At 44.7% G+C, this 17,577-nt stretch overlaps 1 protein-coding gene across 1 annotated transcript in view; it reads left to right on the plus strand.

Annotated features, from left to right (window-relative positions):
* The first annotated feature begins 940 nt into the window (after window positions 1–940).
* The window catches only part of LOC141996992 (peroxidasin homolog), a 68,304-nt gene continuing 51,667 nt past the window's right edge, over window positions 941–17,577 (plus strand). Inside the window, exons 1-2 of the mRNA XM_074969289.1 lie at window positions 941–1,187; window positions 13,770–13,841. Coding sequence (XP_074825390.1) covers window positions 1,024–1,187; window positions 13,770–13,841 — 236 coding nt within the window. The 5' untranslated portion in view covers window positions 941–1,023. The remainder of the gene's footprint in view (window positions 1,188–13,769; window positions 13,842–17,577) is intronic.

Genomic DNA, 17,577 nt, shown 5'->3' on the forward strand with positions numbered 1-17,577 from the left:
CCGAGCCCAAAAGTGGCATTCCACAGGGGTGAGCACGTCTGTGTATGCCACAAGCAAACTCGTGTCATATGCGTTACTCGAGTCGATATCGTCGGAGCCCTCACTGTCACTTTGGATCCTAAGGAATAACTCGACTGCCAAACGTGACGTGCTGGTGAGACTCGTCAGCAGACTCCTCAGCAGTTCGGGCTCCATTCCCGCAGATCGAAAGGGAAGACAGAGCGCGCAGTACAAAAAACGTTGAAAGATGGCGCCAAATGTGGATGGAAGCACAGGGATTGCTGGGATGCGAACCGATGCATCATGGGGCGTTGGGACAGGACCCAGAATGCCCCGCACCCGCTTCCCACAAGCCACAGTGCCAGAATGGGAAGAGGTGCTCTGTGGGATAGCTGCCCACAATGCACCGCTCCCATTGCCGCTGCAGATGCTGCAAATGTGGCCACGCCAGTGCGCTTGCAGCTGTCAGTGTGGACATGCTGCAGCGCTTTCCCTACCGCCCTCTCCGAAGGTGGGTTTAACTCAAAGCGCTCTACATCTGCAAGTGTAGCCATGCCCAGAGATTAATAAGTGACTTTCCCAAGGTCAGGTAGAATAAGTTAAACCCAGCTCTCCTGAGTCCTGGGCCAGTGCTTTAACCACAAAGCCATCCTTTCTTTCGCCTCTACAAAGCTGACTTTACCAATGTCAGAGAGCTGTTATTTGCACTTTTAAACAAATGTAGAAATGTGCCAAAGAGGAACATGAGGAGTTAATTTCCTATTCCAGCTGGGAGCCAAGGCGGGAATAAGTCAAAATCAATTGTGTGTGACTGTGTACAAACTTTTAAATGAGGGTGGGGGAGCAGTGTGATCTCAAAAATGTACATTATGGCAGAGGGGGTGGAAGGTTACACTGTCAAACTGCCTTAATTTAATTGAAAACACATGCTGATGAGTCCCCTCCTCCTGGACCTCAAGGCTGGGAAACTTTTGTCAGCTCCCTGCAGTTCAGAATCAGGGAAAGTACACTCCAGCAAACACAATGCTGGTCAAATATGCAGTTGTTCCCGGCTTCTTGCTTTTTCTTCTCTTGCCTGGTTTCTCCTGCTCCTGTCCTAGCCGCTGCTTGTGCTTTAGGACTACAGTAAGATGCATGCATCTGATGCTGGAAAACATCCCTGAAGTCCCACCTCAGACAAACATATTGTAAGTAGCTGATTTCATTTTCCTGGTTATTTTGCATGATCAGCCTTTGAGGAGAGGAAAGAAAAGCCATGCTTTCTACACCTTGCTTTTTCTGCAGGAATGCCTGTATTGCAAAAGCCTCACCTCTTCAGAGACTGTCTCACTTAGCATCAGTTAATGATCTTTAACTGGACACCTACAGGAAACTAAAAAACAACTAAGATCACAAGAAAACAATGACTTTTGAGTCTCCAAAGCTAATCCCTAAGCAGAGTTTGTTTAAAGGAAGATGATAGATCACCTTTTACTATTGGAGAGACAGCTTTGGGGAAATGGGGGGGACACTGGGTGTTTTAGTTTTGTGTATGCAAAGAGATGGTGGTTTTGTTTCTTGCTTATAAATGCAACTCCATTCCCTTATCTACTCTTTCCTGTAGGTTCTTACTTTCCAGACCCAACTGGGGGAAGGGAGAGGGGAAGAACTGAAGGTTTATTTGGGGTGCCAAACAATAGTGACAAACCTTATACATTCTTAAAAATCCACTGGATTGGTAGTATTTTTTTTTTTTTTGGAAGGTGGGGTTACGGTGGGGAAGACTATGCATTGTTGGCTGTGTCTATTTCAATGGAAGATCTGAGTAACAAAAAGAGAGGGATTTCATGTCGCATTTTGGGGCCAATCTGGGGCTTCTGTAGAACTTCTGGTAATAGATCTGGAAGAGCAAACTTCCTATGCTTTTAAGGAATGGTAAATCCTAAAACTGGGGAATGGCTTTAAGACCGATCTGGCCCATACCAAAGTATCTTTACACATGTTATCCAGATATGATTTCTTGGTTTGGAGGAGTTGGGCAGTGTCAAAAGCAGACAGGAATTGTTAAAGATGTATAAATAGTTTTGTTCTCAGTTGAGTTGCTGTTGATTATGGAATTTGTTCAAAATTAACTAGCTGAGGATCGCTTCCATATGACTCTAATGGATCAAATTCTGATCTCAGCTGGGATGTCTGTCTTAGCTTTTTCTCCCTAAAGTTTTTCCACTGTTGTTACTAGTGCAGCTTTTCTGTTGGCAACAATGGGAACGCTGCAGGAGACAGTCTGGCATTTTAACCACTATGGCATCTTCCTGCTCTGAGAGCAGTTAGATAACACAGTGGTTCAAATGCTAACCGTTCACACTACTGCTTCTCCTGTGCTCCCACTGGTACTCTTTACATGGCTAAAAGTTCGGAAAATGTAGTTATTTGGGTTAATGTGAAAGGCAAAGGTAGCAGACTACCGAGATCTGAATGGGATTATTCGGGGCTGGGCCCAGATGTCAAATTAAATAAAAGCCATCACATTTTGATGTATATTCCTGCGCTGCGTTTAATATTTCAGACACTTTCTGAGGAAGATTTGTGGCTCATTCTACTCTAATTTGGTCCATCTAATTAAAAGCAAGGCACATATTGATAAATCTTTATGGATCACCTGAACCAATTTAAATATTCTCTGTTGTTCATAGATCACTGCAAAGATATACAAATAAAAAAGGTTTCACAGCAGCAGCCGTGTTAGTCTGTATTCGCAAAAAGAAAAGGGGTACTTGTGGCACCTTAGAGACTAACAAATGTATTTGAGCATAAGCTTTCATGAGCTACAGCTCACTTCATCGGATGCATTCAGTGGAAAATACAGTGGGGAGATTTATATACACAGAGAACATGAAACAATGGGTGTTACCATACAGACTGTAAGGAGAGTGATCACTTAAGGTGAGCTATTACCAGCAGGGGAGCGGGGGGCGCAGGAGGCGTGGGAGGGGAAACCTTTTGTAGTGATAATCAAGGTGGGCCATTTCCAGCAGTTGACAAGAACGTCTGAGGAACAGTCTCTACATAAAAGAATAAATGGACACAAATCAGATTTCAAGAATTATAACATTCAAAAACCAGTTGGAGAACACTTCAATCTCTTTGGTCACTCGATTACAAACCTAAAAGTTGCAATTCTTCAACAAAAAAAACTTCAAAAACAGACTCCAACGAGAGACTGCTGAATTGGAATTAATTTGCAAACTGGATACAATTAACTTAGGCTTGAATAGAAACTGGGAGTGGATGGGTCATTACACAAAGTAAAACTATTTCCCCATGTTTATTCCCCCTCCCTACCCTCCACTGTTCCTCAGACGTTCTTGTCAACTGCTGGAAATGGCCCACCTTGATTATCACTACAAAAGGTTTCCCCTCCCACGCCTCCTGCGCCCCCCGCTCCCTCCCCCCGCTCTCCTGCTGGTAATAGCTCACCTTAAGTGATCACTCTCCTTACAGTGTGTATGGTAACACCCATTGTTTCATGTTCTCTATGTATATAAATCTCCCCACTGTATTTTCCACTGCATGCAACCGATGAAGTGAGCTGTAGCTCACGAAAGCTTATGCTCAAATACATTTGTTGGTCTCTAAGGTGCCACAAGTCCTCCTTTTCTTTTTACAAATAAAAAACACACTGTGGCTCTGGCTGTCCTGGGGATTTTATAATCTAATTGAAATAAATAGTCCTAAGAGGCAGCTTTCTGTTTTATCTGTTATGAAAATGTTTAATAATTCACATGCTGTTTAAAAGTTGCCAACGATCAAAAGGTACATCTTAAAAACGCCAACTGTTCCAGATTTTTATGACACAGTCGTACTTCTTCCTCTCAGGAGATGGCACACTGCATCTGTGTGAGCATCCAGAGGTCTGGCAAACTTAAGATCCAGGTCATGAAGTTCTTATTTTGAGTAAAAAATATGAGATATGACCATAATTCCATAAGAGTCATCATTTGATATGAACAGAATGTACTGGTACAAGATACAAAGACACCCGGATCCTGGGCCCCAGCTCTGTCTGTGCTGCTATAAAATTGAAAGCAGCTGCAAGTCCCCAGATGGGCATTCCTCTGATGGAGGCAGTGATGGGTGGTGTAAAGCCAGTGTAGCTGGCTCCAGTGGCTCTCTCTCTCTCGAGCACACAGGGTAGGGAAGGGGGAGGAATTGTGGCCAGCCCAGACTGTGCTGCAGCAATCTCCTGCTACAGGATGGCCCTTGGGGGTGGGGGCTGTAGCCAGCTGGTGTAACTTAGAGCAGTCCTAAGCCTGATCTAGGTGATCCCAGGACTGGCTTAAACCATCCCTAAGCTGTTAATGGCTCCTTTTGATTCTCATTCCCCGCAGCTGGATGCAGCTGAGGATCTGGCCCACTGTCTGGTTTTAGCAATGGAATATTTATCCTTGGTAATGAAGTCTGTTCATTTTACTCTGAGTATGGAACATGATGGCAGTAATGGCTACATGTGTACAGATAAGTAAGCTATAAAAATGCATGATGTATAACTGCAAATGTATTTTGGCTGCCGTCCATTCCACTGGAACAGGATTTGCCAGATGTGATTTGTTGGTTACCGCTGGGACTAAGGCAGTTCGTTTAGCCAACAGCCCAAAGAAGGCAACAGCTGTGAAACATACACTCTGAAAATTTCAATAGGTCTTTAACGTCCGAAGCCATTTGTTTTATAGCATGACACTTCCAACCATAAACTCTGAAACATGTTGGTATGGGGAGAAGCCACCAGTGGGAAGAAGCTCCCTGTAGTGGAGGCTAATGGATTCCAATCATGTTATACATGGATTATTCTCCTTTGCATTATATGTAGATCTACTTCTGAGTTATGAGCTAACTAAACTTAACTCCGGGTACAAGAAAAGAACATGCAGCACCTGTGACCTGAACTCATTGCTGGCATGAATTGAAGATGACCCGGTCAGTCCACCTCCCTTTCGCTGAGTTTGTCACGGATTATGCATTTTCTGTCTGTCCAATCTGACAAATTTTGCCTTCCCTCGCTGTTTTGCAGCATTGTCGGGGTTCCCTCCCCATTCTGAACTCTGGGGTACCCGCATGAAAGACCCCCTAAGCTTATTTCTACCAGCTTAGGTTAAAAACTTCCCCAAGGCGCAAATCCTTCCTTGTCTTTGGAGGGTACTGCTGCCACCACCAAGTGTGCTGGACAAAGATTCAGGAAAAGGATCATTTGGAGTTCCTGTTTCCCCAAAATATCCCCCCAATCCCCTTCACCCCCTTTCCTGGGGAGGCTTGAGAATCATATACCAACCAAATAGGTAAACAAGGTGAGCACAGACCAGACCCTTGGGTTTTTAGGACACTAAAAACCAAATCATGTTCTTAAAAACAGAACTTTATTATAGAGAAAAAAGTAAAAGAAGCACCTCTGTAAAATCAGGATGGAAGGTAATTTTACAGGGTAATAAGATTTAAAACACAGAGGTGTTTCCAGCTGGAAATGGCCCAATTTGATTATCATACACATTGTAAGGAGAGTGATCACTTTAGATAAGCTATTACCAGCATGAGAGTGGGGTGGGGGGAGAGAAAACCTTTTGTAGTGCTAAACACCCATTTTTTCATGCTTTGTGTGTATAAAAAGATCTTCTATTCTTTCCACAGTATGCATCCGATGAAGTGAGCTGTAGCTCACGAAAGCTTATGCTCAAATAAATTGGTTAGTCTCTAAGGTGCCACAAGTACTCCTTTTCTTTTTGCGAATACAGATTAACACGGCTGTTACTCTGAAACCTTCCTCTCTGTGTTAAACATATATGTGTAATGTACCAAGTGTTATCTCTTTCCAGTTCATCCTCTTTATTTAGGCTATGTAAATAGCCCTCAGAATTAAACCCTTTCGTGTTGGTCAGAATATTCTCTCTGAAAACCTCAGTTTATCGAAAGGAAAATAGGAAAGATTTTCAATAATCACCCTTTTCCCTATTTCGGGAGCACTTCTGCGTCTTTCAAATGAAATGGAAAATCTTCCAGTGACGGAGATCCCAAGATGCTCTTTGTAAGGGCAGTGGTTACCAAATTCTAACTTGGGTACTTGTATTCTGCCTCACTACTCCACCTCTGCCCTGCAATTCCAGCAGAATCTTCTTTCCTCTTGCTGTCCAGAAATGAAGCATCAAATTTCTGTGTGCTGTTTATACAGCTGCTGCATGTCCTCAAAGAGGTGGCAGTGCTACAGTAGTGGGTGGGTGAAGCGAACCCATCATCTTTTTCTAAGCAAATGCCTCTATTTGCGTGTGTGCGCATACGCAGAGTAAAGATCTATGGGCTGTGGCTCAAAACAAGCTGAACAGATGCAACTAATGAATCAATATAGAGGCATGCTGCAGCAATTTGTCTTAGACTGAGAAAGTCTGTCTCCTTGTTGGACACATTGATGGGGATAAATTTACCTTTGTGCTTCTGAAACTTCCTTTTGTTGCTCCTGGATCAGATTCGGTGCGTGTTTTCATGAGCTCAGGAGGAGGGGAGAGTTGTCTTTATTTGATTTGGGCAATGTCTGAACAGTCAACATATGGGCAAGATCCAACGCATTGAGGGAGCCCTGCTGCTTGCTGACAAGAATCCCAAGAAGGGATTAATTAATTAATCTGGTTTAATTAGGATCAGATTGTAATCTCCTCCCTGCAAAAGAGAGCCCCTTGCTGCTGTTCTCACTTAATAGTTCAAATTATCTGGGATTGCTTGGGTCAGCAGTTGGCCATGTAATCTGCCAATTTGAAAATCTGTCTCAGGGCCAAATATTTATTCTTCAGACATCTTTTCTCCTCCCCATTCTAGCCACCACCAATGAAATTGTGGCTCTCTTGCCAAAGGTGCAATCAACAGAAGTGTTGGGTTAACAGTAGGCTTTATGCACTAGCCCACCTCAGGTTCCCAAATGATGATTCACGTAGTCTTCATGCATTTAGCCATGGAAGGAGCAATGCAAAGGGAAATCCGCACACTATCACAGGTTGGAATAAACAGGGAGGCACTCAATTTGCAAACCAGCAGAGGAATCATCTGCTTTCCTTGTACATAATAGGCCTATCCTCATTCTGTCTCTGTGGCATCTGTCCACCCCTAAAATAATTGGGGAGATCTCATACATTATTTGCTGTATTAGTGTTTTATGTGGATAAAATTCAGGGCGCGATGCAAATAATTTCTTCATCTGCTGTCACTAGAGGTAGGCCTGAACTGTAACCCCCAAATCTGATCGCACAGATGGGCTCTGGGCAATTTCAAATTTGGGTCTATGCTTCATTCCTCAGGCATATCTCTACTTATAACATTATGGGGCAGTATCACTTGATTTGGTCTGACATGCTGTAAACCAAGTCAGACCCCGATCTAATTTCCAGAAGCCAAAACCCAATTGAAGTTTTTGTGCCATAGCTATGTAGCATGCCTCACAGTTAACTAGCACATCCGCTAGTTAAAAGGCACTAGAAAATATAGGGTTCTCCCTACTGGAACCTTCTGAATGTTCCTGGCTATTGGCCTCCACTCTTAAATACTCTGTATAATGTCAAGTGTCTCCTGTGATGCTAGAAAAATGTATTTCCAGGAAACAGGGTTCAATATAAATAGCCAGATCCTCAGATGGTGTAAACCAGTGTGATCCATTGATGTTAATGGAGCAATGCAAATTTGCACCAGCTGAAAATCTGGGCCATGATGCATATGGCATCCTTAGGAAAAACTCTGTACTAGAGATTGTTCTATTAACCGTGTTTGAGCTACGCTGCAGCCGTGTGGTGAGTAGCTGAGTGGGTCTTTCAAGGGTGCATTGTGCTGTGGAGACACCGTGCTTTTATGCAGATTCATTATAAATCACTGAAGTACGAAATAATTAAAAATATCAAATTGTCTTTATTCAAATGAAGACAAGAGGACTGCATTATCCTTAGCACCACTAGCTGTATCTCAAATGTTTTCAGTCTAGGGTGCTGAAGACAAAGGCAAGCCGAAGTGTTAATGGTATGAAAGGGAAGTGAAATACATTTCTAGTTACTACTGAACCAGCTCCTAGAAAAATTCTGTGTTGTGTGTGAAACTGAGTGTGGTGGTTATGGCCTGAAATGCCATCTTCTGTTTAAATGGCTGCCATCTCATCACACCAACTTCCACAGACCGGGGCCAGATTTTCCAACGAGCACCGCATATTGGCTGCTGAGTTATGAAATTCTTGTCCTAAGTGTCACAATGGGAGCTGCTGGGAGAATCTGGCCTCAATTGCGGGTGCTGAGCACAGAAAATCTGGTGCTGAGCAATTTGGAAAGACTGGCCTCAGGAATGGCTCTGGATTTTAATTAAAGTGTTACCAGAATTCCTCTCTCTCGCTGTGTAACCTTAAAGTTAAGCAGTCCAGCAGTAAATACAGAAAAGAACAACAGCTGGCTCTATAGTGCAAGGCTCTCAACACTGGCTCTATTCGATTTTTCCTGCATTTTCATCCTTAAGTGTAATCTGGTTTACTGATACTTGCTAACCAAAAATATTTCCCCTTGTCTCACAGGCCTGATCTACACAAGAAAGTTGCACCTGCCTAACCTCAATCTGTTCTTAAACCGATTTAGATACACTGGTTCAAACCCCCGCATGGATACTTATTTTGGTGTGAGGGCCTTATTCTGGTTTGGCATAAAGAGATTCCTAATTGACTTAAACTAAACCACATTAATCCCGGTGTAAACCAAAATGAGTATCCATGTACCCGTCTTACTGAATGGGTTTAGATTAGCACTGTTCGGTAAACCAGTGCAACTCGGCAAGGCCTTGGATACTTAGGGTGTGTCTACCTCAAAAGCTGTGCACAGGACAGCCTGCTCAAGCTAGCTTGAATCCGGTTGAGATAGCCCAAGCTGCAGTGCAGGTTCAGGTTAGCAAGCCAAATATGTACCCAAGGTTCATGTTGGGCTTGTTCCGCCTACAGCAGGGGTCTCAAACTCAATTTACCTTAGGGCCGGTGACAGTCCTCAAATCCTCCCAGCGGGCCAATAACGTCACTGAGGATGGTGTTCAGAAAAGAAAATGTTTATATTGTATTTTTTATTTCGAATTTCTGAGACATAATAAAACTGTCTTACAACTTTATACAATTCTTCGCCTGTCAGAGTTTTGAGTGTTTGCCAGACGCCTGGCAACGCTTCGGTTCTGTCAGTTTGTGGATGTTTGGCCTCAGTGACTGAGCAGTTGAAACCTTCAGGATTGCAGCGAGGTGGGCGTCGGAGAGATGTGTTCGGGATTTTGACTTGTTTATATTCATTGTGGGGAAAAAAGTGATGCTGTCTCCGTGGCTGACTCTGCCAGGCAACTAGTGATGGTATCTCTGTCCCTCTCCCCCAGCCAATGGGAGCTGCCGGGGGGGGGCGGCACCTGCAGCCAACATTGCCGGCAGTGTGTCTGCATGCGTCTCTCCTCCGCGGGCTGCAGTGGGGATGTTTGCGGGCCGCAGATGGCCCACGGGCTGGGACTTTGAAACCCCTGGCCTACAGTGTCTTCACTAATACCATGGTGTGAGCTAGCTGGATTCAAGCTTGCTCAGGTAGACTAGCCTGTGCTTAGCTTTCACTGTGCAGATGTATCCTTAGAGGGACAGGTCCTCAGCTGGTATAAATGTTCAATGCTGAGTAAAGTTCAGCCCTGTGCAGAGGGGCAGCATAAGGACTATACAACAGGTAGGTCTTGTTGAAATGGTACTTTAACTGCATTTGAATCCAATGGAGTCCACAGGTACTTAGCCCCTTGGATAGTCAGGCCCTAGGTATCTCAAATTGGGCCACCCCACAATTAGCAGCCATTTTGGAAAACACAGCTGTTAACCTCCCTGTGCCTCAGTTTCCCTAGCTGTAAAACAGGGATAGCAATGTCCATCCACCATTGTAAATAACTCTGAACTCTAGAGATGAAAATGAACTGCTGCTATTTATCAGAGGTGTGCAAGTGGCAGCTTGAGCTGAGAAGCCAAGAACTGAATGAATCGTGAAGACTCCGTTTTTCTCTGGCCTAGTTTGTTTTCCCTTCGTGGCAGGACTAATGCCCACTGGCAGGTCAGTGCAAGCCACATTGCTGTTGCTGTTGTCCTGGGGGTTAATGGAAGAAGTCAGTATCCAGGGTCATCACTCTGCCTCTTTCTACCACCAGGAAGTTCATTTAAAAGCAGTGCCTAATTGACCCCTTCCCCAAGGAATGTAGGGGATAACCCCCATGTCCTAGCCATTAACTCTGTTGGTAAAACAGCCTCTACTGTCATGTCTCTGTTCATAATAGATGGGCAGCTGACATCTGCTCAGCCAGTTCTGGCGTGAATGGTCCCAGAACTACCAAAATCTAATCCATTGCTGTGTAAAGCACCTTGTGAGTGAAAGATGTTACATTAAAGTAAATTCAGTGCTAGCAATAATTTCTGTGGCATTGCAATAGTCTTTCAATAAATGACTTGCGGTTGATTGATTGCCGAGGTAACATAGTGATGTGTATGTGTCAATGCATAAATTGGCTAAATACAAATGAAAACTGATTCCAGAAGCCATTGATTGCTTTGCATGCTCTCACTGATTGCTTTGCATGCTCCCATTGTTAATGATTCAGCATACTGATTTAGGGAAGGGTTATTCCGCTAACAGCTGACAGGGTCAGAAACACTACAACAAAATTCCTCAGGGTGGACTGTTACTATCCTATTTCGAATCCCCTTGTTATCATGCACCATTCTTCATGCTTCCCCTGGGTGAACTTCACTGGGGAAGGTGTGGTGGTATTTCTATGGCAAATGCTAGATTATGCACGTATTTCAACCCAGTCTCCCTGCCCTAACTACAGCCCTTTACAGCAGTAGAGGCAAAATTTGCCATAGCACATTGGACAATCAAAGGCGCCAAATGGATGCACATTCCCTGTAGAATTGTTTCTACTTGTTTACTTAGCTCTTATTTTATTATCCAATAAGCAGTCAAAATATAATATTTTAGGGTCCAAGTCAGTGCAGTTACACAGAGAGCTCTTTAAGTTTGCCACAATGGACTCTGCTAATTCTAAATGAAATGGAACTAACTGAAAATGCAGAACGGGAGAAGCCTTTGAGTCCCTGCAGCATTTTGGAGCTAATTTGAAACGGTGACTGCATGAGACTATTCAGCAAGATTTGACCATTTTAGGGCCAAAATGTTGGCCCTGAACTTTAATAAGAGTGTCCGCAAAACTGTGTGCATGCCTGTATACACCGGCATGCACCAGGGAAGAGTATAAAAATATTGCTCGGGCATGTAGGAATGAAATCAGGAGGGCCAAATCGCACTTGGAGCTGCAGCTAGCAAGAGATGTCAAGAGTAACAAGAAGGGTTTCTTCAGGTATGTTGGCAACAAGAAGAAAGCCAAGGAAAGTGTGGGCCCCTTACTGAATGAGGGAGGCAACCTAGTGACAGAGGATGTGGAAAAAGCTAATGTGCTCAATGCTTTTTTTGCCTCTGTCTTCACTAACAAGGACAGCTCCCAGACTGCTGCGCTGGGCATCGCGACATGGGGAGTAGATGGCCAGCCCTCTGTGGAGAAAGAGGTGGTTAGGGACTATTTAGAAAAGCTGGACGTGCACAAGTCCATGGGGCCGGACGAGTTGCATCCGAGAGTGCTAAAGGAATTGGCGGATGTGATTGCAGAGCCATTGGCCATTATCTTTGAAAACTCGTGGCGAACGGGGGAAGTCCCGGATGACTGGAAAAAGGCTAATGTAGTGCCAATCTTTAAAAAAGGGAAGAAGAAGGATCCTGGGAACTACAGGCCAGTCAGCCTCACCTCAGTCCCCGGAAAAATCATGGAGCAGGTCCTCAAGGAATCAATCCGGAAGCACTTACACGAGAGGAAAGTGATCAGGAACAGTCAGCATGGATTCACCAAGGGAAGGTCATGCCTGACTAATCTAATCGCCTTCTATGATGAGATTACTGATTCTGTGGATGAAGGGAAAGCAGTGGATGTATTGTTTCTTGACTTTAGCAAAGCTTTTGACACTGTCTCCCACAGTATTCTTGTCAGCAAGTTAAAGAAGTATGGGCTGGATGAATGTACTATAAGGTGGGTAGAAAGTTGGCTAGATTGTCGGGCTCAACGGGTAGTGATCAATGGCTCCATGTCTAGTTGGCAGCCGGTGTCAAGTGGAGTGCCCCAGGGGTCGGTCCTGGGGCCGGTTTTGTTCAATATCTTCATAAATGATCTGGAGGATGGTGTGGATTGCACTCTTAGCAAATTTGCGGATGATACTAAACTGGGAGGAGTGGTAGATACGTTGGAGGGCAGAGATAGGATACAGAGGGACCTGGACAAATTGGAGGATTGGGCCAAAAGAAACCTGATGAGGTTCAATAAGGATAAATGCAGGGTCCTGCACTTAGGACGGAAGAACCCAATGCACAGCTACAGACTAGGGACCGAATGGCTAGGCAGCAGTTCTGCGGAAAAGGACCTAGGGGTTACAGTGGACGAGAAGCTGGATATGAGTCAGCAGTGTGCCCTTGTTGCCAAGAAGGCCAATGGCATTTGGGGATGTATAAGTAGGGGCATAGCAAGCAGATCGAGGGACGTGATCGTTCCCCTCTATTCGACATTGGTGAGGCCTCATCTGGAGTACTGTGTCCAGTTTTGGGCCCCACACTACAAGAAGGATGTGGATAAATTGGAGAGAGTCCAGCAAAGGGCAACAAAAATGATTAGGGGTCTGGAACACATGACTTATGAGGAGAGGCTGAGGGAACTGGGATTGTTTAGTCTGCAGAAGAGAAGAATGAGGGGGGATTTGATAGCTGCTTTCAACTACCTGAGAGGTGGTTCCAGAGAGGATGGTTCTAGACTATTCTCAGTGGTAGAAGATGACAGGACAAGGAGTAATGGTCTCAAGTTGCAGTGGGGGAGGTTTAGGTTGGATATTAGGAAAAACTTTTTCACTAGGAGGGTGGTGAAACACTGGAATGCGTTACCTAGGGAGGTGGTAGAATCTCCTTCCTTAGAAGTTTTTAAGGTCAGGCTTGACAAAGCCCTGGCTGGGATGATTTAATTGGGGATTGGTCCTGCTTTGAGCAGGGGGTTGGACTAGATGACCTCCTGACGTCCCATCCAACCCTGATATTCTATGATTCTATGTGCAGCTCCATGTCAGGCAATGTGTTTGCAAAGACAGTGCCTGCAAATGTGGGGTTTCATGTGTGCTCCTCTATGCAACTGCAGCTGGAACCTTGGCCTCAGTGCCCATTTGGAAATACCAAATCCTTGTTATGAGTCCATAAAAATACAGACCCACCTGCATTCTGGCAACTAGGGGCAAAGTTTATACTTTAGTTAGGTTTGCCCAAGTTGCATGTGCAGTTACCGCATTTTGTGCATGCAAGTTAGGTAATTGCACAGCTAATCACAGAACATTAACCACTAGCAATCAGAGCAATAGTGTGTTACAAACTAGTGCAACTGATCACTTGACTCCTTTCAAAATGTGGCCTCTATCTATCAGATTCTTAAGAAATGAAAGTGGAGCTCATAAATCTAGGGCGGCTCAGATTGCCTCAGCAAACAGTGGTAGCCACTCTATCATCCCAGAATGGATTCTTCATCTGATGTAGTTTCTCAAGTTCCTTTAGGCCTGACATGCTGAGGTCTAAAGCACCAGGACAGCTAATGATGTTTGTTGCTAATGGATAATCTTGCTCTCAGATGTACGCTGACTGATATTCTCTCACTTTCAGGGATTTACGCTTCAATCGCATCAAAGAGATTCAACCTGGAGCCTTCAGGAGACTGAAGAACCTCAACACACTGTAAGTTGTCCCCATCTTAAAAGGCGCCAAATTGTAGTGTGGTCGTGGTACAGAGAATGGAAGGAATCAGAAACATGAGACCTTCTTGGTTTTGCAAGGTAACACTCGCTTATAGAAATTAAAGGATTTATTCGAACACTGCAAGTAACAACTCCAGCATGTGCAGTCACGACTTAATTTCCTCCTCGCCCCCATGAACCAAGACAGCAACATAATATCAAAACCAAGATAACTTAGCATGAAAATAAAGATGCAGGTCCACCTGTTGGTGGAGGTGCTGTCTGCACTGATCATTACGGGAACCAAATGGGTAGTTCACTGCAAATGTGACAAGCACCATTCTCTGGGTTGCAGGAGCTTAGGCATATAATGGACTAAAGATGTTTGGGTTGGATAACGAGTATGTGCCATAAGTCTAACTGCTATATGAATGCATTGGCCGCTCCCTCTAATGGCTTAGCGAATATCCGTCCTGCGGGTTTGTTCAGCTGTGCCAGGAGCTGTGGGATGCAACTAAATTCTCTGCATAAAATTTTGCCCCCAGTCCAACCTAGGCAATGTTTCTTACCGTTTTCAGTGAAACCTGGAATTTAATGACTTCCATTTGAGCAGTGAAACTCTTTGCTCATGGGGCATCCTGCCAGCTGCCTAGGACATGTACGGCCAGTAGAGCTTAGAGAAGCCCCTAAGGACAGTTTTGGCCTTGGCTGACCCAGGAGCAGATAAACAGAGCAGTGGCTTAAAGCTATCTTTTTCCCCCCTTGCCTGCCTCAGCCACACAGCTGATGACCAGGACACCCTGTGCACACACCACTCTTGGGTGGTCACCCTCCCGTTCCTCTGTGTGATAGTCTGTAACCGTGGTGTGAGATGAAAAAGCAATGTCTACATACTCTTTGCCTTCACTAGCTGCACCAAAATGCGTTCTGCCGAGCTGCTGGTGCTCACTCCAACTCTAGCGTTCCCCTTTGCTGCTCCTGTGTCGGTGGGAATTCAAGCAGACCACAATCCCTTCACTGTATTCTTACCTCTGAGCCAGGATAGACCTTGCTACTTGTTCCACTGGGTAGGACTGATCTTAATTTGGTTTGGGGGGGGCCTTTATTGTAACAGTGCATGTTTTGCATGGGAGAGATCTCTGGTTCCTATTAATATTTGACCTTTTGTACTTGCAGCATCATTCTGGGGCTTGCTAATTTATAACATTCAGGAACGGGGACTCCATATTCTTTGGCCTCTGACAATGCCCATCGGTTTATTACAGCCTGCAGCAAGATTTGCTACTGAACCATCCGCGAACAACTTCCCCCCCATACTTGAATTAAAGGAAATTATAGAAGCCTTTGTTGTAGTGGTAACGAATACCAGGAGGAACACTCCAAGTGCGTTTTTTCGGAATGACTTTGTGGCCAGGTTTTTGTGTTCTTGGACCTAAACTTAAAAAGAGAACCTCAGTCAGATTCCCAGTCTGGCTCTTGAGAAGCCTAAAGTCTCCAGTCTAGAGAACAGGGTAGTGAAAGGATTGTGGCAGGAAGACCCATGTGATAAGGATTTCAGTCTAGTTTGTGAGTGGCGGCTGCCTGTGTTCTTAGTGTCTGGTGTCTTTATCAGAAAGAACCACTTCAATTTTGATTACCTAAAAAACCAGGGTTTCCCTTGATTTGTTCCTCTTTCACTGGAGCCAGCTGGCCAAACCACATGCATTCTGCAGAAACCTTCCTCTAGAGGTTCTGAGCAGGAGCAAACCAGGTGGAAAGGAAAGAGGTTTTCAGCCAGCCTCGGATTACGGGCATCAACCAACTCTCATGATTTTATTGTGAGTCTCGCAACTGGTACTTGCATCTTTCCTACAGCCCCATCTTGTAGATTCAAGGGATTATTGCCTGAGAATCCAGGTCTCTCATTTCTACGATTCTATGAATCTCGGCTTTTTTTTTTTTTTAAAGTTTCTATTCTCATGGTTGTATAAATAATCTGGAACCCATGAAGGAAATGTATTTCTGATTGTAGTGGCCTTTGGAAATTCCCTTAACCTCTCTGCCTTAGTTTCCTCATCTGCAAAGTGGGGACAGGAATTGCCATTTAAGTACCGCTCACTGTGTTGTGGAGGATTCGTAAATGTGAAGTGCCCTACAAGTGCTAGGAAGCTTTTAGTGTGGGCAGTCTTGGCTAGAAACAAGTCCTCAAATCCTTCATCCGACCCCTCCTCCCACAGAGAGTAACACATACCACTGGGAGGATCCTGAGAGGATTTCAGGCCAGGGGAGGCAGGCAGGGTGGCAGCAGGAGTGTGTGTGTGTGGTTGTATAAGGACGTGGGATATGGCTGCAGGCACCAATGGTCACCCTCCACCTTGGAAGGTGAGATGACCGCACTGCAGAGGATGAGCTGCAGCCTGCACCTTACAGCGGGCCCTGGGTTCGCTTGCTGGCATGTTATGGAAAGTTTTTAAATAAAAATTGCTGAGTTGTTTAATACAAGCTCTCATTGCTGTAATGCAAAGAACAGTGTCTGGCTATCATTTCCCCCTGAGGTGGAAATGGCGGATTTTGATTTGAGTAGGCCTTGTGTATATTACTTAGAAGACATAGGCCGGACCAAAAACCTGGGATCCCAGCACTTGGACAAAATTTGGATCAGGGTCCAGGTTTTCCAGCCTAACTTTAACTCTCTAATGAGCCAAACCAAAAGCCCTGGATTCAAACAGCCCCTTCGAACTTCCTCCAAAATTTGGACTGATGGTTAGGGCTTTCCTCCCATCTTTACTGTAAATAAATTGTTACGTTACTGGACTGGGACTCAGTCTGGTAGCGGGGGCCCCCATGTGCATTGTACTGTGTAAACACGCACTGAGAGACAGTCCCTGTCCCCAAAGAGCTAAGTCTATACAGACAAGGAATGGGAAGAGACACCGAGATTTCACCAAGGGCCACAAGGCAGGTCATTAGCAGAATCAGGAATACAGCCCAACTTTCCTGACTCCCAGTCCAATCTCCTAGCCACTGGACCACTGAGCTCAGTTCACTTGGGGTGACATTGACTTCAATGGAGCCAAGATTTCACTATTAATCTCACTCTGCCTCAATCCTTACCTTGTAAAAGGGGGATAATCTGATTCCTTTCTCCAGCCCGTTGTCTTATCTATACAGATGGTAAACTTTTGGGGCCAGGGACTGCATCTGCACTGCAGCCAGCACAATGGGGCCCCAGTCTTGGTTGGACTCTGTAGGCACCGCTGTAATACAAATACAAAATAACGAGAGAGTGTAATTTTTTTTATTCCTGTGTGCTAAGCGCTCTGTGCTAAGCAAGAGAAGTTGTTCGTTCTTGTTCCAGTTCAATTTCACTCAGTGCAAAGTATTGTCTAGAGGCTGCTTTCGCTTAATTGAGTCATCTTGTTTATACTTTAATATAAGATCTTCGGTTATCTAGCCCAGCCAAGAAGCCTGCTGTACATAGGATGAGGGAGATCCTGGCAAGATAAGACAGTGTTACATATCATGTGTTTGCCTCGATCAGAAAAATAGAGCAATCTGCCACATGCTTCCTCCCTTTGAGGAGCATTGGGAGCTAGGATGTTTGGAATTAACATGATGCAATAATTAAATATTTATATATCCTAGGACTTTGTCCAAAGGCCAGTAAAGTCAATGGATAGACTCCTGTTCACTGAAGTGGGCTTGGAACAGGCTCCTAGAGTATCCATATATTGTGGGTGGGTGGAGAGAGCGCAATG

Source organism: Natator depressus, chromosome 13, assembly GCF_965152275.1.
Source record: "Natator depressus isolate rNatDep1 chromosome 13, rNatDep2.hap1, whole genome shotgun sequence".
Classification (NCBI taxonomy): Eukaryota; Metazoa; Chordata; order Testudines; family Cheloniidae; genus Natator; species Natator depressus.